Below are 25,685 nucleotides of genomic sequence, written 5' to 3'. Positions count from 1 at the left end.
CCCAGCAGTTCAGTTGCCTAAAATTCTTTCAAATCGGAATACAGATTCTCTGCCCATAGTTAGGAATAGATCTCAAATATAAATATCCTGAGAGTGGGCAATATATGTATAACTTATTCTCAAGTATAAATGACTGAAAAGAGCTTTCCCATAAAACAAGATCTTACTAAGAGAACCCAAGGGTAGGATTAGGAATATAAGGATGTGAAAAATTTGATATAGTAGACAGAGCACTGGACTAGGAAATGAAAGATGGGCCCGACTTGACCTGTTATTTCTGAGTTTTGGTTTCCTCATCTGGAAAAGGAATCACTTGCAGGATGAAGAATTCTATTTATTACTGTAATTGCAAAATTTTGTGTGGAAGTGGTCCATTCACCTGGGCTTGTCTTAAGCCTTTGATTTGGCTTGGCTTTCTCACAGCTTTCTTAGCTCTGGATGGGCAAAAATCTGCACGTGTGTCAATGAGCTTCGGTCTCTTGGGGACTGGGTTGATGTTCTTGGTGCCAAAGATACTGACTCACACCATTCACCATTACATCAATCAATGAGCCTTTTATTCCCACCTGTTTTGAACCTTCCTCTCCCCTGCCTTGAAACCCTGCCTTACCATGGCTATTTATGGAATTTGTATCATAAATATATGCAGGTAACACATTTACTGCAGGTAACACATTTTATTATGATTTTATTATATAATCTCTTTTCCTGGAGTTTTGCAAGTAAAGACTGCATAAGAACCAACTCTTTATTTGTCCTAAGTTCCACCCTACAGAACCAGGCCAATATTATAATTGCTTGATGCACAAGACTCAGTGACTCAATAAATACTTTACAAAAATAATGTACTTTTTTTCCTTTCTTAAAACATAAAAAATTAGGATTTTCTAGATGAGTTCCCTTCCTCATTTTTATATTTATTTACTGGAAATATATTGGTGGAGAAAAAAATTGTTAAGATGGTATGAAAATAAAATAGATGAAATGAAGTTCATGTTCTTTCCCCATTTATTTTGCAGTTTTCTTTGGAAAAGTGCTAATCTTTGTTTTTAAGTCTGACCTTCCTGTAGCCTTCTGAACCTATTAAGGCATGAGCAGAAATTCTACCATTCTGGGGTCTTTTAGTAGAATTACAGCATTGTGCTAATATCATCCTATATTTTAAAGCTTATTTAAAACCAGGTCTCAGATTTGCTCTTAAAATATCCACCTGCCCCCCCTCTACCCCCTACCAGTCTGAGGGAAGGGCATTTTGGCAGCTGAGACTTCAGCAAGGTACTTCACTGGCCAACTCACCTTTGGTTTCAGGTTTTCTTATGTTGATATCCTTCTACTGCATTTCTCATTTTTAAAGAAGTCATTCCTAGAAAATTCCCTTTCTCTTCCACCTCCCTAAGCCTCTTTCTGAACTCTCACGGAAGTGATTAAATAATTTCGGGATGACAACTCCAGAGAAAAGGTTATGCATAAATCACATTCATATTAAATAAGTTATACATAAAACTGCTTATCACGTTTACAATTTCAGTCTCTTTGCCCCATTGCTTCTCTGGGAACCACTGAATCCGAGGTGAGTTGAATTCCACCCACCACGACTTCCAGGTTCTTCTTCGGGCTCCTTTCTCTACATCCTCCTGAGAACGTCCCTCCCTCGGAAGAGTTCCAAGGGGACTGTTGACATTGAAGATGGCAACGGTGGCTTCAGATGGCAGTTGCGAGGGGCTGGCGCCAAGCCCTCGTGTAACTTAACGACAAATGTGGTATATATACACATGTACATGTACGCTGGTGAGAGCCGCTCTCCGTCGGGCTGCGATCAGCGCGGGGCGTTTGTGTCGGGAACACCAGAGGCGGCGTCTCTTTAATACTCCCTGGCCTCTTGAAACTGCTTGATGTAATCTTCGTCGGAGGGGCTCTCCGTGCACTTCTGTCCGTTGTTGGGAGGCCGAGCCTCGTTATACCTGCTCCAGTCGCCCTTGCAGATGATCCAGGGCAGGATGTCCACTTTGTAGTGGAGCTCGGCGGAGAACTCAGTGCTGATGAGGTTGGGCGTCCCCGCCCCTTTGCCCCTGGTGATAAGCTGCATGTTGTCGCCGTAGCAACAGTGCTGGGCAGCCAGCGTGGTGCTCTCCAGGGACAACATGGAGCGAATGCAATACCGGGCTGTGGGTTTATAGATCTCCAGCTTCTCCTTGGGCCCGCTGGCGTCCTTCCAGCGGAAGTCCTTGCGCTTGATGCGGTCGAAGATGTCAGCTGTGCTGTAGGCCACCTCGGTGGGGTAGGAGCAGGGGCAGCTAGGCAGGTCGTTGATCACCTTATGCATGTATTTCTTTAGGAACTCGCTCTTGCAACTCATCCAGCGCTCACAGCTGTCCGTGTCTGAAAAAGGCCACAGAGAAACTTCTCATCACGTGTAAAACTGGGAGTAGGATGACTTTTAAAGTCAACCTCTCCATTCTGAGTGGCAGCCCCTGGTGTGGTGAACACACTCACTGTCCTTGAACTTGGGAATTTCTTGGTCCAAAAGGTTCTCTGCACCACCAATTCCTTAGTTTATATTATGAAAAAACTTTCAGATACACAGGAGAGAAAATATACTTACATGACTGCCTAGATGCCATCACTTAGACTCAATCATCATTATATTACCCTCCTTAAAATTTTCTTTTGGAAATATATAATATTATTATTCCCAAACCAGTCAATGCTAAAGGAAATCAACCCTGGAAGGTTGATTTCAATTCACTGGAAGGACTGATGCTGAAGCTCCAATACTTTGGCTACTTGGTGCAAAGAGCCAACTCATTGGAAAAGCCCTTGATGCCGGGAAAGATTGAGGGCAGGAGGAGAAGGGGGTGGCAGAGGATGAGATGGTGAGACAAAATCACTGACTCAATGGAAATTCTAGGAGATGGTAGAGGACAGAGGAGCCTGGCCTGCTGTAGACCATGGGGTCGCAAGAGTCGGATATGGTTTAGTGACTGAAAAACAACAAGTTTTAGTAGGCATCTACAAAAAAAAAAAAAAAAAAAGGTGTATTTTCTATGGTTTCCTGAATAACCATAAGCCCATTATCTATTACTCATAACCAAATGAACAATAATTCAGAGATCCATTTTGAATCTTCCCTTTAAACAAGCAACGAGTGATAGAAAGTACCTCAAAGTAATACTTGAAAGACTAAGTTTTATTCTACCACTCACTGACTTGTTTAAACTAGGCCTAACCTCTTAACCTTAGGCAGGAAACAGTAACAATCATTATATGCAAATCTCCATGAAAGATGCCTGAAAGAAGAGGCTGGTGGACCCTGGTTTCAGAGAATTTAACATTTGGCCCAAGGCCACTGACCTGTAGGCTTATAGCCAGAACTTGTCATCAGAGGTGTATCGTGATTGGCCGTTACAGTATTTAAAAATAATGAATTAATTGCCAATATTTAAGAATTAGTTGATTCTATTTACTCATGTAGATTCCCTGTTCCATTTGAAAAAACAGAAGATATACTGATGCTGGTCCTACAGTGTTGCCATGGGAACGAGTGGTCCTGTGAACAGGGGACAAGTGGCCACTTCTTGGTCAAGACAGGAGGTCACCGGTTTGTCACCTTCCCTGCCTGATCCTGTCCCTGTGGGTGTTCACTCTGGGTCCCTCAGTCGTCAGAGTCTAGGGCTTCTGGGTTGGTGAAGTCTGTTTTCCCAAACGCTGAGACAAAGATGCAGTGGAGACAGTTCTTTGGGACGTGATTCTGGGAAACACTAGCAGGGAAGGAAGCGGGACAGGGAAGGAGGGGGGCAGTGTGGAGTGTGGACCAAACACGTAACCACTGGAGAGACTGGAGCCTCTTTTCCCAGGACCCAGGAAACCCATTCAGAGTCAGGGTGGACCTTTACCTAAGGTCCGTGATCCCGCGAAACAGCCAAGGTTAAGAAATCTCCCCACTTTTGCACATTTTGGAAAACCACTTACTGTAAGAACCCTCTTCCCCACAGGACATGGTAAGTCTCACCGCTGCCCCTGTGTTTTCCTATGACAAAACCAGACACAGGGACTTCCCTGGTGGTCCAGTGGTTAAGACTTGGCACTCCCAAAGCAGGGGATCCAGGTTTGAGTCCCGGTCAGGGAACGAGACCCTGCATGCCACGATTAAAGATCCCACATGCTGCAACCAAGACTCCATGCAGCCAAATAGAAACAAAACAAAACCAAACCCAGACGTAGACGCTCCAGATTCCCTTTCTTTGCCTGATAAATGATTAGCTAAACTGCTCGTCCCCACCGATCAATTAGAGCAAAATGTATCTCAAATAAACTTTAGCGAATATCCTCTCCTTCTTTCAAGTCCCTGAACTTGGGCCTGCCCTCAGCCTGGGCCTTTCCTTAGGGGTGCCTCCCGAAAATAGGCTGGTCTCCCAGTAGAACATTCTCTGATGTCCTGTCTGATTCTGACACTCTTCCATCTCACGTCCCCTCACAGGGTTCTTCCAGCCTTATTTACTCCTCTATCAAAGAAAACTCTTTAGCCCTAACGCTTGAGAGGCTTGTAGGCCTCTAGATGCAGTGTTCTCTCTATTGCGAACAGGCCCCTTGGCCTTTGCACTAAATAATCCTTGGAATACAGTCTTTGAAGAGAGGTATTTTTATTTGGCGGGGGCCTGGGTATCCGTCACGGACTGGGGGCTGCTCCTGGACTTCTGGATGACTGTGCATTCATGGGCTGGTGGGCTCTGGGGGCCAGAACAGGCCCACAGGCAGAGACCCCCGGGGCTGCTGGGGTGTAAGGACGAGGTGTGGGCAGGTTTCCTGCAGCGTCTGGCTCAGGAAGCTGCACTGGGTTGGATGATCCATATCTCAGGAAACCCTCCATGGTGGAATGCAGGGGTGTGTGGCGGGGAGCAAAAGCAAAAATATCCCACCGGTGTTAAAAAATGTCATTTTCTATCAGGGCAAGTCAGGGGGTGCTTCCAGGGGTGAGCGACCCCGGGCTGGCTCGGAGGCTTGGAGGGGTGGCCACAGCTGTCTTGCTCAGAGCTCCCGCAAGAAGGCCTCAGGGGTGCTTTGCTGCCTGGTGCCGTGCACCTGCTCTGGAGTTCACATCCAGCTTGTGCTCCCTTGAGGCTGCTCATGGTCAGGCAGGGTGCTGCCTGAGGGGGGACTCCCAGGTGAGGCAGCCTTTGCTGGCTTCCCCATGGGTGTAGGTGAGACTTTCTCCAGCTTCTCGGACGCTCTTGCCTCCCGGTCCTCTCTCCTTCCTTCCCTCCCTAGGCAGGGGTCAGGCCCACCCCTCCGTCTGAAAGCTCTCCCTGCCTCCTTCTGCTCCCATGCCTTTGTCCCTCGCAGGCGGGGGGCTCCCCCAGGGAGAGTTTTGAATGTCCAATCCCATCTCAGAGGGCTGGACTGGACCCAGACTTCGTCCAAGAGCAGAGAGGAGGGCCAGCCAGGTTGGCGGTAACTGTGCAGCCCACGGTTAAGCAGAGAGAGTCTGAGGGCAGGGAACATGTTGTTTCCCTGAAGCAGAGGATGTACAGAAGGGAGATCACTGGTGTCAGGACCTGGGGGTCTTCAGTGTGGTTTAGGCTCATTCAGAGAGCACTAGGGAAGCACGGATGGTTTTTGAGCGACAGCAAGCTCTTCAGTGCCAATTGTAAGAGTCCCAGTGAGGTGCTTGGCAGGTACGGAGGGTGGGATCAGGAGTAGTCGGGGAGGTGGGGCTGCCAGGCCTTGGAGGGAGGGAGGTGTCAGAAGTGACTCCCCACCACTGACCTGGGTCCTGGGAGGCTGGTGGTGTCAAGAGTGAAAACTGAATGGTCAGGATTGGGAGCCAGCTTGCAGCTTGAGGGAAACGAGGAAGAGAGAGCTGGGGCACCTCTCAGGAGCGTGAGAAAGGCCTGGCCTCAGATGGCATGTGTGGGCGCATGTGTCAGACTGCCTGCATCAAATCCCGGCTCAAGTACTTAGTAGCTCTGTGACCTTGTGCAAGGCATGCTACCTCGGTGGGCTTCAGTTTTCTCATCTCTGAACTGGGGATAAAAACAGCACCCATCTCAAGAAAGTCCCAGGAGGGTTAAACCAGAAGGCAAGCAGACCATACACAGAACAGAGTGGGGAACGCCACCTGCAGGAAGGTACCAGACTCTGGGACTCCACCCCGGCGAGCTCCTGAGTGTGCTGCTGCAGAGAATGGAAGGTCCATCCTGGGAAGCGCAGGTCTGCAGAGCCAGTGGGGGTCCTCCTCAGAGGGCAGGGTTTTCAGAAATAGGATTCACAGAGGTTCCAGAAAACAGCTTTGTACTTTCCCTCCAGGGCATAAGGGCATCAAAAGTCATGTACACACAGAACTTGCATCCATTGACTTATTATATATTTTTTTTAATCAGACTTACACGGAGTATTCAGTGTGAATGTTTTTAGTGCTTTATGAGTATCAACTCATTCAACTCTACAATAGATCTAGGAGGTAGGCACCATTAAAGTATGAAAATGTTAGCCGCTTAGTCATGTCCAACTCTTTGCAACCCTATGGACTGTAGCCCACCAGGCTCCTCTGTCCATGGAATTCTCCAGGCAAGAATACTGGAGTGGGTTGCCATGCCCTCCTCCAGGGGATCTTACTGGCCCAGGGATCAAGCCCAGGTTTCCTGCATTGCAGGCAGACTCTTTACCCTCTGAGCCACCAGGGAAGCCCAAACACCATTACCTTAGACCATTTTTCAGATCAGTAAACTGAGGCGGGAGTCGGTTAAGACATTTGACCTTATGCGAGTCAAGCTTTTCTCACCCCTGCTGGGCATATTCCATTTGTCCTTCTGTCTCCTCATCTCCCTTTTCCTTGCCCTGGAAGGCTGCCCTGTGTGGATCTGATTTGTGGACTCCCTGAGCCCTAGTTTCTAATTGGGGTACGCCGATGGAAGGACCAGGTCGGGTGGCAGAAAGAAGAAGGAGCGAGGTAAGGGTGCTGTCCCTGAGGCTCCTCCCTCCCTTGGCTACATCCTTCTGGGAGTCAGGAGTGTGTCCACTCCACCCAGTGGTTCTGGGACCCTTCCCCTAGCCCCTTTAGTCCAGCGGGTGGTGCAGGCTCCCCAGTGTTGCCAGTCCCAGAGTGCTGTACAAGCCCTTCTTGGTTTCCATCCACCTGCTCACACCTTTGCCAACAGATCCTCATCAAATGCTGCTCTGTCACCTGATTTGAGCGTGAATTGTGTCTGTTCCTGCCCGGAACCTGCCTGACATGCCATCCCTTCTCATCCAGTGTGTCCTGAGCTGCCCAGGGCGGGCACCTGGTCCCATCCCCTGTGAAAGGGCAAAGCAGCTGCCTGCCTGTGGGGCAGGAAACGGGGGAAGACAGAGTTGCTCTCTGCCCCAAAAGCCTGCCTTGCTGCTTTACTATTTTATGCAAAACTCCCACAACCTTTAAATTTGGGGGATCAAATGCACTGTGTTTGCAGAAGGCTTCTGCTAGTGGCAGCTGGGTGTACGTGAAGGACTGTGATGGAAGCCCTGGGTAACAGAATTTCCAAACTGATTCCAGCTTGGCTGAGGAGAGCAGAAGTGGGTGCAAATGAGAAATGGGGCAGAAGGAATCTTACCTTTCTGCAATATAAAATCACATCCAGAAGCACATGCAGCTATTTTTATACAGCAGGATTTCCCCTTGCTGAGTAGACACTTTTAACTCTGTTTGGCCCATGTTTATTGTACTTGCTCTGGCAGAGGAGTAGCAGGGTGTTACAAAGGTTTACAGAAAACTCACGTGGTGGGGGGCTGGGGGCGGGCTTGGGATGGGGAAGGCATAACGTTGAGGAAGTGCCCTTTCTCTTCCTTCCTCCCCGTGACCCTCTGCTGGGAGGCTGACATCATCTTTTCTTTATTTCGTTGGGGACACTTGGTGAGGGCTGTGAGAAGAGATTCCATGAGGCCTGAGGCCCCATGATGGGTGAGCCCCACGCCAGGGGCAGGGTGGTCCCACCCGCGTGCTGGGGTGGACGCAGCAAGGCTGCTGGGCTCCATCTGTCACTGCAGGAGGCTCCCTTTTGCTTGGTGTATATTTGGCAAGCAAGAAAAACGCCGACAGCACTGGACCCCATAAGAGGAAGATGCAACATTTAAATGGGTCCAAGGATGGCATGGCAAAGGCAAAAGGAATCTCTAAGGCACTAGATCAATATTTGGATGAAAAACGAAAAGAAAACTCTTCATACCGACTTCAAACAGTTTGGTGGCATTAAACTCTTCACTTCCCGCAAGCAGACTCACTTCAGTGGCAGCTGTCCTGAAGGTGTCTTCAATTCCTAGACACAGACAGGAGCTCTTTTTTCTCTAGTTATATGGAAAAAGTCACCTCCCCTCCCCCCGCCCCAGCCCCACTGGCAAATAAAAAAACAAATACGCGTGAACAAAGCCTTTTTTGTATTCATGGGCAGAAACTTGCCAACAGAGGAAACAGTAAAAAGCAGGTATAGAGCATAAAATATATTAAAACCCCAGATACCATTTGCAGCATGAAATCAGATCCAAATGTGCCTGAATGTCCTAAGGAGCTCATTCCCTGGTCCCAGGAGTGGGGTTCTGGGTGGTGCTGGACACACGTCAGGATGTGTGTTTGTCTGGAGGTGTCAGGGTGGCAATGTGAACCAGTCACTAACTTGTGTCCGACTCTTGAAGCCCTATGGATTGCAGCCTGCCAAACTCCTCTCCCCATGAGATTTCCCAGGCAGCAACACTGGAGCGGACTGCCATTTCCTTCCCCAGGGAATCTTCCCGACCTAGGAATCAAACCCACGTCCCCTGCATTGGCAGGCAAATTCTTATCCACTGTGCCACCCGGGAAGTCCAGTGTTAACAACTTGTCTAGTGGTTAACACTGGTCTTAAGGACTGACTCACTGGGTCTCAAGTGAGTGACTTGGGTAAGCCCCAGAACCTCTGGGTGATTCAGTTTTCACGTCCATAAGTAGGGAGAACCAACAACCCTCCTCAGAGCCTTGAATGAATTAAATGAGTTATGCATAAAGAAAGCACTTAGCGTACGAAGCAGTAAGTGTTGGCTGACATTTTCTCCTTGAATATTTGTCTAGCTCATTCTGAGGATGCAGTGGTCCACAGCTAAAAGACCCATTTCTTGTATGTTGGGACTTTCAGCACCGCTGATGATGCTGCAAAAAGAATAAGCTGGGGGAGGGATGGATTGGGAGTTTGGGATTAACAGATGTAAACGATTACATATAGGATGGATAAACAACAAGGTTCTACTGTATAGCACAGGGAACTATATCCAATACCCTATGATTAAACCGTAATGGAAAATACTATGAAAAAGAATGTAGTGTAAATATATATATATATGTATGTATAACTGAATCACTTTGCCATACAACATTGTAATTCAACTATACTTGAATAAAATAAATATTAAAAAGTTATAAACAAAAAAATTCAATGTTAAAAAAAGAATATGCTGGGTTTGTCATTACTTGCTCTGAGCAACTGAACCCAGTTTGCCTCACGTTTCCTGGCCCCCTCCCCTACTCAAATGACCATCCCTGCCCAGGCTTCCTTTGCGAACGGGAATCCCCTGCAAGTGGAAGCAGTCAGGAGAGGGAGGAACAGTGGAATGTGGACTATTTGTTGGAGAACTTTGGCTGTCCTGCTAGGCGTGAGTTGATTTCTTTTAAGGGGCTCTCTCTGATTTTATGTGAGGCCCTTCGAGCTTATTTGTACGGTCAGCCTAGGGGACAGATTTTTACAGTGTCATGACCACCAGGCCAGGGAGGCTGCCTGGCCCTTAAGTCTTTCCAGTGAGGCTGAGAATCAACACACCAGGAAAGGAAAGAGATGGTGCAAAAGAAGATCCTTCATGTTCAAGGGAACCCTGCAAAGCTGGGGGAGTCAGGAACAGAAAGGCGGAAAGGACGGAAGCCAGGTCAGATGAGAAGGAACTGTATGAACAGAGCTGCTGGCCATGCTGCTTTCAGCAGTGAGAAAACATTCAAAATGAGAGGAGAGATGATACCTGCTATCAAGTTATCTAGGTCCACTGTTTTGTGTCTGCATGCCAACTCTGGAGGAGAAAGCAACAGGCAAGCTGCCAAGCCCTGACATGAAATGCTGTCTGTATTCACGTGTGCCTGAGCCCAGTACCCTTCACCCTGGTGGTGGAGGAAGAATTTAATGGCTAAGAACATGGATTCTGCAATCAGACTGCCTGGATTCAAATCCCAGCTGGACCACTTGCTTCTTGCATGACTCTAGACAAATTAGCCCACACGACCGAGTTTCCACAGCTGCCAAATGAACACCATCATCAGTACTTAGTTCATGACATTATTGTTAGGATTAGACGAAATAACACATGCGAAGACCTTAGAAGTTTGCTTGATACTGAAATAGTCAAAAAGTTCTACTCTTCATGACCTTCATCATCATCTTTTTTCTTCCTCATCTTCCCAATCTTTACCTTCATTTTCTTTTGTTCCATCTTGTCTTCATCTTCTTTTCCCTCTCCCTCTCCTCTTCACTTTCTTCCTGCCTTCCTCCTCTTCTTCCTTCTCGTTATTTGTTGGTTTATTTCTACCCATCCCACCAGACTTCTAACTCTGTTTCATTGTGATGAGTATGGGAAAGATCAGGACAAACCTCTTGATGGAAACTGATCAAGCACTTTTGGAAATCCATCCTCACGGCTGACGGGTCCAGAACGGCCTTTTCTCCCACATCAGCCCCGTCTTCTGCGCATGCCCCTCTGTTACCACGCGCATGCCCCATCTGATCTTCTCTATTGGCAGAAAACTCTTTGCTCCTCCACATTTTTGTTCTAAATCTCAGCCTTGTGGTTTGAGAACAAAGTTTCTAGGGGTAGAAAAAGGAAGTCTGGGGCGTGGGGAATCAAATGTTCTGTCCCTGAAATTTCTTTCAGAGGAAATCATTTGGAAAGTGTGATTTCTTGGACGAGCCTGAGATAGTATTTTAGGCTGGTTTTCTACCTGCCTGTGGGGAACATGGTAGATGGAAAACCACAGACCAGGAGTTGATAAACTCTTAGGTAAAGTGTCAGAAAGTAAGTATTTTAGGCTTTGTAGATGGGCTGCCGTCTATGGGGTCGCACAGAGTCAGACACGACTGAAGTGACTTAGCAAGCAAGCAAGCAAGGTTACATATGGTCTTTTAAAAATTGAAGTATGGTTGATTTACAATGTTGTGTTAGCTTCAGGTGTACAGCAAAGTGACATATATATATAAAACAATATGAATATGCATTTGGTATCACATGTATATCATATATATTCTTTTTCATATTCTTTTCCATTATAGGTTATTACAAAATACTGAGTATAATTCCCCGTGCTATACAGTAGGTCCTTGTTGTTGATCTATTTTATCTATAGTAGGATATATCTGTTAATCCTGAACTCCTGATTTACCCCTTCCTCAGTCATTTTCCTCTTGGCAACCCTAAGTTTGTTTTCTATGTCCATGCATCTATTTACGTTGTGTAAGTAAATTCATTTCATGTTGGACTTGGTTGCGTATCCTTCTTTCTCCTCCTCCTCCTCTCTCTTCACAGCCCTTTAAAAAGGTGTGGGCCACACAGAAACAAGACTAGACGGCGGTTTGACGATATTACTACAGTCAGAATTGTTATCTTCTCCAATATGGCCTCTCACTAAGTTTGCAATTATTAGTTAAGTTTTAAAAAACATGGACAATGCAGTTTAAAGCAATAATTAAATGCCAAGGTGCCCCAATTTGCTCCCTCTGGAACTTTCAGCAACTCCCAGGCTAATACACGGTTTTTCTGTAGATGGCCGTTAAGCCTCTGATCCTGGCTTCCTTATTAGCCTGTGAACATCCATCTTCATGTGTCTCTTTAAGGTACCACCAATTCCACATCAAAGGGCCAAGTTAACCAGAATCACTTCTTAAATTAAGTACATGGTAGTATTGTCTTCTAGGTCATGTTTACTGCAATTGCATACCAGGCTCAGAAAATCTATCTTCTCATCCTCTAAGCTCATTGTCTCTTGTCCCAGTCTGGTCAGAATGCTCATTAGGAAAATGGTTGTCTTGTAAACAGTCAATTTCTATAAGTTTTTAAATAGAAGCTACAACCTTACCCAGACTCACAGAGTCAAAGAACAAACTAGTGGTGAGCAGTGGGGAGGGTGAGGAGGGCACCATAGGGCTGGGACGTTGGTGGGGTGTACAAACTCTCGGGTGTAAGATAAGCTACAGAGATGTATTATACAGCACGTGGAATAGAGCCAATATTTTGTTATAACTGTAAATGGAGTATAACACTTGGAAATTGTATAACTAGAAAATAGAACAAAAAGGACAAGCTTCTCTGGGAACGTAGAGCCACGCCCCAAGTGACCCACCTGGGCAGCTGGGACGGTCACACGTCCTAGACTCGGTTGCAGTACACGCATAGCCACAAGACCGGGTCCGTTTCTGGTTGCCATTCCCGCAGGTGACACTGCAAACAGACCAGAGGCTCCAGTCGCCCTCACCGTCTGTGGAATCTGGAAGGGAGCAGGGAGATGGTCACCAGCCTCGCCCAAAGGCAGCCCCCGTCCGGCTGCCTGCCAACTGCCCACTTGCAGCATCCCCACTGTTGGAGGGGACCAGGTGCCAGCCAGAGGTGAAAAGTTATGGCCCCAGAGCTCATTTCAGGGATTAGCTTCATGTTAGCAGGGCCTCTCTCTGAGGTTCTGACCCCTAGAAGATGCCTGCGTGCGTGCATGCTAAGTCAAATCTGACTCTTTGAGACCCTGTGGACTGTAGCCCGCCAGGTTCCTCTGTCCATGGGAAGAATACTGGAGTGGGTTGCCGTGCCCTCCTCCAAGGGATCTTCCCGATGCAGGGATCAAATCCAAGTCTCCTGTGGCGCCTGCATTGCATGCAGATTCTTTACCACTGAGCCACTGGGGAAGCCCAGAAGATGTCTGAAACTGAAAGTTGCTCAGTTTGACTCTTTGCCACCCCATAGACTATACAGTCCATGGAATACTCCAGGCCAGAATACTGGGGTGGGTAGCCTTTCCCTTCTCCAGGGGGTCTTTCCAACCCAGGGATCAAACCCAGGTCTCCCGCATTGCAGGTGGATTCTTTACCGTTGAGCCACAAGGGAAGCCCAGAAGATGCCTAGTAAGTGCTTATTAAAAATGCACACATCTACAGAGCATGGGGCCATGCAGTAATATGGTAAAGATTTTCCAAAATGACAACCATCAGTTCCTTCACATGCACAGAGAGGAGTCACATGAACGGGCCCCAAAACACTCCACATGGGCATAAAGCCTTCTTGGACCTTCCAGGCGCTTCTCAGGGGACAGCTAAATGCAGCTGATGCTCTTGGCAGTAGAGGAGCTGCCCAGTGGATCCCTGCCTGAAGTTCTGAGTCACAGAATTGTGAGAAATCATACACTGCTGATGTTTTAGTCACCAAGTTTTGGGATGGTTGTTATGCAGCAGTAGATAATTGATGTGTGCTTAGTCGCTGTCTGTCTCTTTTGCGACACCATGGACTGTAGCCTGCCAGGTTCCTCTGTCTGTGGGGATACTGGAGCAGGTTGCCATGCTCCCCTCCAGGGGAACTTCCCAACCCAGGGATTGAACCCAAGTCTCCCTCATTGCAGGCAGATTCTTTACCAGCTAAGCCACCAGGGAAGCCCAGATAACTGATACATAACAGTGGAGCTAGATGGTTCTTTGAGGTCATCACTCAACATCCATCCAACAAATACTCTATTATGTGCCAGGCCCAATTTGGGTATATGAGATATATCATTAAATAAAACTTGCAAGGATCTCTGCTCTGTGGTACTAATAGTTTTGTGAGAAGAATCAGACAATAATCAAAAAACACACACAAAAATGACTAAATTATACAGTGTATCAGAAATCAGTGAGTGGTAAGGAAAAAGGAGAAATGAACCAGACTAGGGGCTTGAGGGCCATGAGAGAGGTTGGTATGTTATCTAGACTAACTTGCTCTTTTTATTTTTTAATTAAAAAAAAAATTAAAAAAAATTATTTTGGCCACACTGCTTGGCATGTGGGATCTTAGTTCCCTGAGCAGGCATCAAATCCACACTCCCTGCCTTGGAAGTCTGGAGTCTTAACCACTGGACTACCAGGGAATTCACCTAATTTTTTTAGGAGTAAGGAAACTAAGTCCTGGAGTGCTTGGATGACCCACTCAGGGGGAAGGGGCAGAGAAAAGAAAGCTTGGGCCCTAGTGCTAAGTGCTTTTGCTCAAAAGCCTGACTCTGCAGCATCTCCCTCTGAACTACTTTTTCCCACTTTATCAAAATCTTCCTCCAGCCTTGGGGCCTCTGCCAGTGCCAAGCATGCAGCCCCAGTCATTGGCCTCACAGGGTAGGGTCCTGCTCTGCTCGAAACAGGTCTCGGTGGTTGATATTACGTAGGCCTGGCAAGAATGCGGTCCACACATGTTTCTACCTGAACTGCGGGACCCATGCCAGACTCCCAGGCTGTGTTTACAGCGTGTTCACTCTCAGGCAAACCCAGGGCCACTGACTTTAGCCCATTGTGAGAGTCGGTGGGGGCAGTCCTAATCCTTTCCCCTAACCCACGGTTGAGAGTCCAGCCACACCTCACCTGCCCCCGGGGGCCCCATCCCTTTCTCCTGAATCTCCCAAAGGGGTTTTTCCAAATTTTGATTTCCTTCTAAGACATGATTTTCCAACCACATGGCCAAGCAGATGTTTGAAACGCCTTGTGCGAGGGAGGCGGGTCTGCTTCCCCTCCCACCCTGGCTGCTTCCATCTCTCCATCTCCTCCTGAGCATCAGTGCAGTGGAACTGGAGAGATTGCTGAGCAGGGGGCCGGGGCTGCCACCTCCCAGGGCTCTTGGTAAACTCGCCAAGAACACAAAGGATGTGCCTGAAACAATCACACGCTCGCACTCTTGTCGGTAGGTGTATCCATGTGTTACATGCACGCAGGAACACACTCAGCACCTCCCGTGTGACTCTTCCTGGGGTCTGATTTGTTAAAAGGAACAACCACCACCACAAAAAGTCACCAGTCAAGATCATACTGTCTTCAGACTCATAAAAAGGGGGCAGTGGTAAGTCAGAGAAAGCTTATTAATTCACGGAGGAAGAGCTGCTGTTCCCTGTGGGGTGGGTCTCAGCCTAAGACACGATCCAAGTGATGCCAAGAGATATCCCACTTGGCTCAGCAGAAGCAAAGGGGCTTTAACCACCTAGAATTCTCTGGCAGTATGTTGTCCCTGGTATAATAAGATGGAGAACTAGCTTGGGGGAATATCGTCTCTGAATGTTGAGAGTTTAGCATTAAACATACCATTTTGGAATCCCTGCCTGAGGTAATTTCTTATGTTGGTTTTTTTTTTTTTTTTGGTCTAAATTATTGAATGTTAGTACTGTATCAAATTCTGTGAAAGATGATTCCATAATTCTCTGTGTACCCACCCCCTTTCACACCCACCCCAGCCCTGGGACACTGACTTGCTCTGCTGCTGCTGCTGCTGCTAAGTTGCTTCAGTCGTGTCCAACTCTGTGACCCCAGAGACGGCAGCCCACCAGGCTCCCCCGTCCCTGGGATTCTCCAGGCAAGAACACTGGAGTGCGCTGCCATTGCCTTCTCCAATGCATGAAAGTGAAAAGTGAAAATGAAGCTGCTCAGTCGTGTCCGACTCCTAGCGACCCCATGGACTGCAGCCCACCAGGCTCCTGCATCCATGGGATTTGCTAGGCAAGAGTACTGGAGTGGGTTGCCATTGCCTTCTCCGTGACTTGCTCTGGCCCCTGAAAAAACAGCAAACATGATGCAACACAGAAGCTAGAAAGGTGTCGGTGCCTCAGGGCTTGCCTTGTCCCTGAGGGAACTCTTCCACCATGTGAAGAGCCTGGGTGAGCCTGGAAGGTGTGGGGCCAGAGGGGGAGAGGCCCACTGGTCCCTGCACCCCAGCTGGCCAGCAGGGACCCCACCACTGGGGATGAATCCATGCTGGAGCACACAGCCCCAGCAAAGTCAGCCCAGAGCAGAACAACGGTGCAGACAGCCTGCAGACTCTCTCTCTCAAAGACATTTGTGCTTTTAAGCCAGTAAGTTTTAGATTGCTGTTGTTTAGTCGCTCAGTCATGTCCAACTCTTTTGTGACCCTATGGACTGTATCCTGTCGGGCTCCTCTGTCCACGGGATTTCCCAGGCAAGACTACTGGAGTCGGTTGCGGATTCCTTCTCCAGGGGATCTTCCCGACCCAGGGATCGAACCTGCATCTCCTGCATTGCAGATGGATTTTTTTTTTTTTTAAACTGTTGAGCAGTTTCTAAAGTAGCAAGAACTGGAACTTCCCTGGTGGTTCAGTGGTTAGGAACCCACCTATCAATGCAGGGAATGTGGATTTGATCCCTGGTCGGGGAACTAAGATCCCACATGCCACAGGGCAGCTAAGACCCAACACAGCAAAAAAATAAATATACTATTTTTAATTCTTAAAAGAAAACAATAAAGTAGCAAAAGCTGTCACAAATACACCAGAACAACCTTCCCTATGAATGCTCTCTGAATGGCTTGGAGACTCTGGAACCATCAAGGATTTATTACTTCAGTAAGTGGATTTCTCCATGGCTTAAAAAAAAAAAAAAAAGCTAGCAAAGCCATTTATTTTCCAAACTTCTTTACACTGGGCCCCCAAAGTTAGACATGGAACACTGATATCTCCACATGGCTGATCATTCCTATTGGCCTAGCAAGGAAGTGAAACAAAAAGTGGGCATTTCAGTCCACTTGCCAGAAGTGTCTAGAGCACACAGCCCTGGAGGAGCATCCCAGCCAAGCCCCTCCTCCCAGGGATTTCTATTGTTTAATGTATTTGAAGGACAGAAAGGGAATTTCTGATGTAGGGGAGGCGACAAAGCTCTGAGGGCAATCTTCCCTTCTGCTATAATAAAAGAAGCCTATTTTCATTGGCTTACTTACCAGGGAGCATCGCTGAGACCAGAAGATGAACTTGAGCCCCAGTAATTACAAGGAAGACAACAGACACAGTAGACTAGTCCCTGTGAACGTTTATATGAGGCTGTGGCAGCCCTGTCTGTGACACCAAAGAGCTGAGTGAGGGCAGAGAACAATCCACAGGGCAGTGGGCTGAGAGCTGGGCTTCCAGGATGTCATTTGACATTTTAAAGTGGTCATTATATACTTTCAGGGCACTCGAGTTCTGCGGTCCAGTTACAGTATTTGGGCAACTGAAGTGACTTGAGTCTTGGCTGAGCCACTGGCAAACCTCCACCACTAATCCTAGCTAGACCATTGTGACTGCCACTTATTGAAGCCCTGCCTTAACCAGAGGCTCTGTCTAAACACCCTGATTGAACTGCTGTAATAACCCTGCAAGGTAGGTGGAAACACTCACCTTTTATGGATAAGGACACTGAGGCTCATGGAGGTTAAGGTGCTTGATTAAGGTCACACAGCTCAAACTTGGCAGGGCTGGGATGAGATCTGAGAGCTGCCTGCTCTGGCCATATCCTGCTCTATATCCTGATATTCCAGCAGCTTTGATTCTGGCCCAAACAGCCCTTCCTTAAGATACCTATTGTATGTGTGTGCGTTAGTCGCTCAGTCATGTCCGACTTTTGGCAACCCCATGGACTGTAGCCCTCTAGGCTCCTCTGTCCATGGAATTCACCAGGCAAGAACACTGGAGTGGGTAGCCATTCCTTTCTCCAGGGGATCTTCTCAAGCCAGGGATTAAGCCCGGGTCTTCGGCATTGCAGGTGGATTCTTTACCATCTGAGCCACCAGAGAAGACCAACATACCCATTATGTGGCTATAATTCAACAAGACAAAGAAAAACCTTTCCCAAAAAATCACCGCGAAATCTATTAAAACAGGACCACAGTCTGTCAGAGAATTGCAAAGAATCGACTACCAGCCCAAATTACACTTCGCTGTGTTCATCTGATTGCATTATCAGGTTATTTAGAGCAATCTTGGGGATGGTATACTATTATTTGACAGAAAGATACTTATTTGGACCCTTTATTTGCCCTGGGTGACAACTTAAGTATCTCAAACACACAGAAGCCAAAGGTGAGCTGACTCATGGTCATTACATGCTTCCACAATCACAAATTAGGGCTATCTTTTGTTGTTTTTCCAGTGGTCATGTATGGATGTGAGAGTTGGACTGTAAAGAAAGCTGAACAGTGAAGAATTGATGCTTTCTAACTGTGGTGTTGGAGAAGACTCTTGCAAGTCCCTTGGACTGCAAGGAGATCCAACCAGTCCATTCTAAAGGAGATCAGTCCTGGGTGTTCATTGGAAGGACTGATGTTGAAGCTGAAACTCCAATACTTTGGCCACCTGATGTGAAGAGCTGTCTCATTTGAAAAGACCCTGATGCTGGGAAAGATTGAAGGCAGGAGGAGAAGGGGGTGACAGAGGATGAGATGGTTGGGTGGCATCACAGACTCAATGCACATGGGTTTGGGTGGACTCTGGGAGTTGGTGATGGACAGGGAGGCCCGGCGTGCTGCAGTTCATGGGGTCACAAAGAGTCGGATGTGACTGAGCGACTGAACTGAACTTTGCTGTGTATTTTATAATTTATTCTAAAGATGCTGTTACATTCTACTTATTTCACCAAGGATTTTCTGAAATACTCTGGCTGCAGACATTTGCATTCTTATTAAAAACGCTAACTTCAAATATTTGCGATTGATAGCCTCCACTAAGCCCAGTTCCTATGGCAACTGTAGCTGGCCTCAGACAGGGCAGCAAATCCAAAAGCCCAGTGATGGGTGCTGCTTTGCCACTGTATGAACCTCACCTTTCTGGGCTGAATGTTCTCTCCTTGTATCCTCCCTGGCCCCCGACACAGGGATAAACACTTAGAAATTGCTCTATACTTTCTTGCTGATTGAAATAAAAGGGGACTTCGCTCATCTGATCCTGTAAAGAATTCTGGAATTTGTATATTCCCTGTGAGCCATACCGAGAAGCAGTAATGATTCATCCACATTGCAAATGCTACTGAGTGACTGTAGCTTGTAAGCTACACACTTACAGTCTTGCTTCTCAAAGTGTGGTCTGAGGACCAGCAGGGTCAGCTTCACCAGGTCGCCCGCCCCTTTTCTTCATCTGTGGCTTCAGCCGTGGCATTTACCAAGATGCCCAGATGATTTGTGTGCACATAAAGGTCTGAGAAGCACTGCTTTAGGGGTTCCATAAAGGGACCAGATTTTCTTTATAAAGTAGGAATCCTGATGTCTGGGGCTTCTCTGGTGGCTCAAACAGTAAAGAATTTGCCTGCAATGCGGGAGTGTGTGTGTCTGTTAGTTGCTCACTCATGTCCAGCTCTTTGCGACCCCATGGTCTGTTCATGTAGACAGAGGAGCCTGGCAGGCTACAGTCCATGGGGTTGCAAAGAGTCAGACACGACTGAACCACAGTTCAATGATGGCAGTGTTACTACGAGAGACCTCACAATCATCACGATGGAAGTCTCTCCACGACCCAGGGATGCTGTAAGATGCAGACACAGGGTACCCCCCCAACCCCCAGGTATTGTAGATCTAGAAATCTGCGGTGAAGGTGGCTGTGGCAGGGAAAGTAACTGCTCCAGCAGAGGCAAATTCTACCCTCAAGATGGAAATGGAGGGGGGAGGTTCTGAATGTTCATAAATTCAGCAGAATATATTGTGTAAAAACTTTAGATGAAAAAACTGCTTCTAAGTGGTGATCATCAAACTTCCATGAGCATGAGAATCACCTGCTGACCTTGACTAAAAAAAGAAAGAAGCATACAAGGACTCCAGGTCTCACTCCTGCACATTCCATAGAAGGACGGCAGTGGCCCTCAATCTGGGCTGCACCCTGGTGTCACTCACGGAGCTTTAAAAATCCCCGATGCCCGGGTCCCACCGAAGAGACTCCAAGTTAACTGATCTAGAGAGAAGTCCAGGCATTGGGATTTAAAAAAATAAATGCCCAGAGGAGTATGGGCAACCATACTGAGAAACACTGGTGTGTGGGGCCTCGTGCTTCCAGATCAGGAGCTTCCTCGGTGGCTCAGACAGTAAAGAATCTGCCTGTGCTGCAGGAGGCCCAGGTTTGACCCCTGGGTTGGGAAGATCCCCTGGAGAAGGGAATGGCTACCCACTCCAGTATTCTTGCCTGGAGAATCCCATGGATAGTAGTTGCAAAGGGTCGTACATGACTGAGCGACTGACCCTGTCACTTTCATTTTTTTAGCGTGTCTGAAATTGAACAGTCCTGGAGTGGGGTCTGAAAGTCTGCATTTCTTTTATGGTCTCTGAGGATGTTGATCTACTGGCCTGGGGACCATACCTGGAGATATGTAGGGGAGGGGCTTGGGCCCAGGATAGGCATTACGTTTTCACAGGCAGTGGATGGATTGTGATGTTGAGGGTCTGAGCCTCATTCAGAGAGACCATGTTCCACGTGGGCTGGGCAGACAGGTTAAGCTGCAGTCCTGTGCAGGGTCAGGCCAGCACTCTGGGATCCTCAGTATTTCTCTTGTTCAACAGCTCAGCCCTGGACTTCTACTCCCGTTCCTATCTTCCAATCTAACTGTCCCTTTATAGATCCACTTTACTGCCCTAAAGGATGTGCTGCCCTCTCCGCCCCCGAGAGGCAGAATAACATAGTGGTGAAGAGGACAGACTCCGTACCTAGCCTGTCTGAGATGAATCTTAGGTCAAAGTTGCTTAACTTCTCCAGGCTTCAGTCTCCCCATTTGTAAAGTGGGGTCTCTGCCTCAGTGAGCTGATTAAATGAGCTAATTTTTGAGAGCTGCTATGAAGAGAGACTGTGGAAGGCAACTGCTACAGAAAGGTTGGCTAATGTTCCCAATCCTTCTTGGAAAATAAATTGGACTTCTGGGAAAGGGGAAGGTTTTATGAGCGGTTGGGTGGGGTCTGGGAGCTCTCTTTCTGCTTCTCTAGCATTTACTGTGTATCTCTACTGTGGCACTCTTTTGCTCCATCTATTAAGTTTTCTCCTTTTGTTTAAAGACAGGTGAGATGCTCTTCAGGGAAGGACCATGTCTTAATCTTTTTTGGATTCCCAGTACCTAGCAGAATGATGGGCAGAAGATGTGTTCAATGTCAGTTGCAACTAAGTGATGTGGTTGGGAACAAAGTCTTACTCTTTTGGACATTGCTTAGGATCATCTATTAGCAGGTAGAAACGACTTGCCAATATACAAGTGGCCTTTCTGCTGAAAATGGGGGTAAGGGTGAGAATGCAAATGGTGCAAAACAAGTCACCCTCATAGACCGTCTGCTCCTGAGTCTGCTGAGGCTGAACCACAAGGCCATCATCATGGTGGATGCATTTGTAAGATATCAAACACTCTTATAACATGGGGCACCCTGCCCGATTCTCCATGAAGACTGGCCAGATGCTTTCCAAATCGGTTTCCTCTTCATCTAGTTCACACAGAAAACATTTCCCAGCTTCCCTTGCATCTACATGGGATCATATGACAAAGTCTTGCCAATAGAATCTGGGCAGATGTGATTTGTCATCTCCAGGCTGAGGGGGTTGAAAGCATGAGAGCCTTTTCCAGGCTCTGTCTCTCTACTTGTCTGCCAGCCAGAGGCAGAGCATCCAGTGGGTAATTCTCAGGCCTTCACAGTTGGTGAGGCTTAAATATGGAAGGAGTCTGGGTCCCCGAATGACTGGGTGGAGCTGCATTCCCCTGACCCTGTCTTCCATCCCAGCTAAAGTGAGAAATGAACGTGGATTATTTTAAGCCGTTGAACTTAGAAATTGCTTGTTGTGTCACCTATCCTACTCTAAAAGCATGGGAAACTGAAAGTCCCAACTCGGGGTCTGAAAATTTGCTGCTGGGGATGCCTCACTTTGATAACTCGAGACATACATGTCCATGAGGGTTTCAAAGGGCCACTCCACTACCAGTGATAAACATAACATAGTTGCCTGGTCAAAGGAGACAGCTGGGCACATCTTTTCCACTAAATGGATTTTCAATACAGGTTTTTACAGTCAAATACATGAGGAAGTTCGGAGAAGGAAATGGCAAGCCACTTCAGTACTCTTGCCTGGAAATTTCTATGGACAGAGGAGGCAGCTGGACTCCTGTCCATGTGGTCTCAAAGAGTTGGACACGACTGAGCACGCACACACTATTCGAGGAAGTTATTTCAGTGGTTTCATCATTTTTTGGAAAAAAAAAAAAAAAAAAAAGGCAGGACCTCAAAGATCCCTAACTTAAAAAAAAAAAATCTTCCCAAGGATAATTGGCATTATTTTAAAATTATAGTATTTCTAGAAAAATGTTGTGAGGGGGCCTCTTGGGCCTTCTGTGGATGGGGTGGACAGAGTCTGTATGAGGTCTGCCTTGTTGAAGACCCAAAGCCACACAACTGTAAACAGGGTTTTGCTTGGCTCCATGTCCACTGGCCTCATCGTCCTCGTTTATTCTCTGCACTGATTTTATATTGCTGGGTGGTAAACTCACCATATTCTGGCTGTTCTTTGGTTTCAAACGTCCGGTGGCCCGGGGCCGGACGGTCCCAGCCGCCGGGGGGGCTGAGGAAGTTGCTGTCGTCTGAGGTGCTGTCGTACTTGTAGTCCTGGTCACCGCCCTGGGCCCTCGGCAGGGCCAAGGACCTCTGCCACCAGGCCCGCCAGTCGGGGGATGGCACTGACCAGCCGGGTTTATTCTCCGGGTGCTGATCTTTCTCTGCTTCAGAGTCAGGACCATCCACCACCTCTATGGTGACCTGAGGAATTCAAAACAGGCCAGGGTCAAGGAGGAGTCAACAGCCTCCATGCCGGGTGACCCTCGAAAGTCTAAGAGAGCGGAGGGAAACGTGGCTCCCTCGGGAGGGAAAGCGGAGGCTGCACAGTGACACGGGGGGAGAACCTCCAGGGACGCCCGGAGGAACCAACGCCCACGGGCCTTTCGTTGGGAGGAAGCAGTGATCACAGGGCCCCTGATTTACGGATGACTACATTGCTGGGAAGTCTTTAATTCAAGGAGTCAACGTGTACCATGAATGGCACTAGAACAACTCATAAAATGGAACACTTACTAACCACGTACCAGGCGCTGTTTTAAAGGCTTTCCATATATTAATGTACTTCATCCTCACAACGTTTCTATAATGTTGGTTCTGTTGATCAGCCCTTGTGGTTACTGATCTGAAAGGATGTCCTTGCCACTCCTCCCATTCTGTTCTGTGGGTGCCGCACCTCCCACCAAGAGGCGGGGTTTACGTCCCCTCCCTTGCAGTCTGGGCTGGCCTAACGACTCATAGTATGTGGTAGGTGTGTCAATGTGACCAGCCACACGAGGTCTTGAAGTTTCCATTTGCATTCTCTCAGAAAGTTCCTACCATTACGTATGGAAGCCCAGTCTAGACTACTGTGCACATGACCGTCATGCGATGAGGGAGCCATACAGCAGAGAACAAAGGCTCCCCAAGTCCCTGGAAAGCTCTGAGGCCCCAGTCAGTTGAGCGGGGAGCCATCTTGGATCTTCCAGCACCACCGGGTCACCCCAGCTGATAGCACGTAGAGCAGAGACGAGCTCTCCCAGCTGAGCCCTGCTCAAATTCCCGACCCACAGCACCCCAAGCAGTCCAGTGATTGTTGTTTCAGGCTGTTAAATTTCAGAGTAGTGGCTAGACAGCTTCTTATAGACAGAAGAACTGGACACAGGGAAGTTAACAGGCTGCCTAAGATCACACAGCTAGTAACTGGCAGCCATGGGTATTCTAGCTCCAGAGCCTGTACTCATATGAACTTTTCCAAACTGTCTCTCAAAAAGTCAGTCATCTAGGTCCTGTCTCCTCTTGTGACCAGGTGAGCCCAGAGCCCACTGATGCCGGTAGGGGCTGGATGCCACAGGTCGTGTAGAGATGTGAGCATAAGGTTCATGCTGTCCCAGCTGTGAGTTTCACTCATCTCGGAAACCAGACCCAGCACAGACTCCTCCTTAACCTACCCTCAGGGTCAGAGTAGACAGTCCCAGAGTCAAGGTCAGAACTCGCTCTTGGATTTACAGAGCCTCGTTTGGAAGTCACAGGGCTGAAAGAATGCAGCTTCTTGGCTCCAAGAGACAATCAACATAGAGAAACTTGTTTTAAAAACATAATGAAAGACTCCTTGGGTTCCTCTGGCCATCACACGGCTCTTGCAACAACCCCTGGATGAGTTATGTGCAAATGAATCAGAAACATGCGCTCCAAGTAATCAGCGCAAGATGTACTGGGCAGATGCTCTTCTAGCTTTGCCCTAACTCGACATCTGAAAGGCTTGCTGAGATGCTTTGCCAAATTGCACCAGGTCATGCCAATCCCTGAGTCAAACAGACCCTTCCTTTTGTCTCAGGAATGGAAAAGTTTGAATTCTACCCTCTTTGACGTTCAAAGGAGGTTGCCCCACTCATGGTGGCCTTGTGTGGTCCAGACATGAGGTCCAGGGTGTGGTCTTCTACCCCAGTACACTTGGGCTGTGGCAGGCCGAGAGCATCTCCTCTGGTGTGGGATGCCTACGAGGCACCATTGGCTTGATTCCATGCTACCACCATCACCCCAGTCTTGTAAGCATCCCTTGCATATTTATAAATAATTATGGAACTTTTAGTAATCCCCCAAAAGGACAAAAAGAAGAATTACATCATTCATCTTGTATCACTGCTGTTTGCTGGAGGGATGGCTGTTGGAGAGGGACAGTGCCCAGGATCCACACGCAACCCTACAAGGATGGAGTGGAAGGCATGCACAGCTGGGTGGCATGGACCTGAGCCAGCAGAGATTCCATGATGCCCAGGCTTTGAAGACACAACCTTTCTCCTATGCAGTCCCAGCCCCCATGCCTGCAGACAGAACAACTGAGCCGCAACAATTGTCTGCAAGGCTATTAAGGGTCTTGGAGGCGAGAAGCTGCCAAGAGCCAGGCAAGCCTGCAATTATGGTAATAAGATCAGTCTCTGGGTAGGAGATAAGGGGGAACAGGCTGGACAGTTTTGGTATTCCATTTGTATCCAGGCTGGAGTCAAAGGGATTGCCTAAACAAAACGTGCCCTGCAATTTCTCCAAGCTGGGAATCAAAACAATTCCATGTTTTAAGCTATTACCGTCAATATGATTCTTTTTCCCCCCAAACTGCTGCTTGGATCCAAACAAAACAGATTTGTTGCCTGGCCAGGCAATGAGTAGCAAAATACAAATTTACTCCAAAAACTATTATTGATGACTAAATCTCATCAGCTTAGAGGTTTCTTTTTTCCCTTTCATTCTAGTCACTGCTCCAACTGAATTAAAAATAACACAAACAAACAAACAAAAAAAAAACCCACACAAAACAAAAACCATGCAAACCTTAGGATCCACCTTTCCCTGCAGTTAGGAATGTGGAAACCTCGGACTGATATCAAAAGAAGAAATCTAATCTTGAACGTGAAATTTCATAGGCATCCAATTAAAAAGACTTAATGAGCATGATCGTGACTTCTCGAATGGAAGGAGGTGGAGGGAGATCAGTTTTATGCTTCCTGTTACTCTTATTTACATGTTCTTTAGCATCAAAGAATCTGTTCATAAAAATGTCTTGAACAATAATCAGTGTGACGAGTTGAAGGTATGGCAGGGAGCACAGTGAATTTCCAGGCTGACGGAGCTGGATCTTACCT

At 47.6% G+C, this 25,685-nt stretch overlaps 1 protein-coding gene across 1 annotated transcript in view; it reads right to left on the bottom strand.

The window, feature by feature from the left end:
* Positions 1-671: 671 nt before the first annotated feature.
* Positions 672-25,685, bottom strand: part of ISM1 (isthmin 1) — an 89,024-nt gene continuing 64,010 nt past the window's right edge. The window contains exons 3-6 of the mRNA XM_055543413.1: positions 22,506-22,770; positions 12,374-12,517; positions 8,199-8,288; positions 672-2,379 (exon numbers count right to left, since the gene is read on the bottom strand). Coding sequence (XP_055399388.1) covers positions 1,862-2,379; positions 8,199-8,288; positions 12,374-12,517; positions 22,506-22,770 — 1,017 coding nt within the window. The 3' untranslated portion in view covers positions 672-1,861. The remainder of the gene's footprint in view (positions 2,380-8,198; positions 8,289-12,373; positions 12,518-22,505; positions 22,771-25,685) is intronic.

The sequence above is a fragment of the Bubalus kerabau genome, chromosome 13 (genome assembly GCF_029407905.1).
Source record: "Bubalus kerabau isolate K-KA32 ecotype Philippines breed swamp buffalo chromosome 13, PCC_UOA_SB_1v2, whole genome shotgun sequence".
NCBI lineage: Eukaryota > Metazoa > Chordata > Mammalia > Artiodactyla > Bovidae > Bubalus > Bubalus kerabau.
This window is presented reverse-complemented; position numbering and strand designations above follow the sequence as displayed.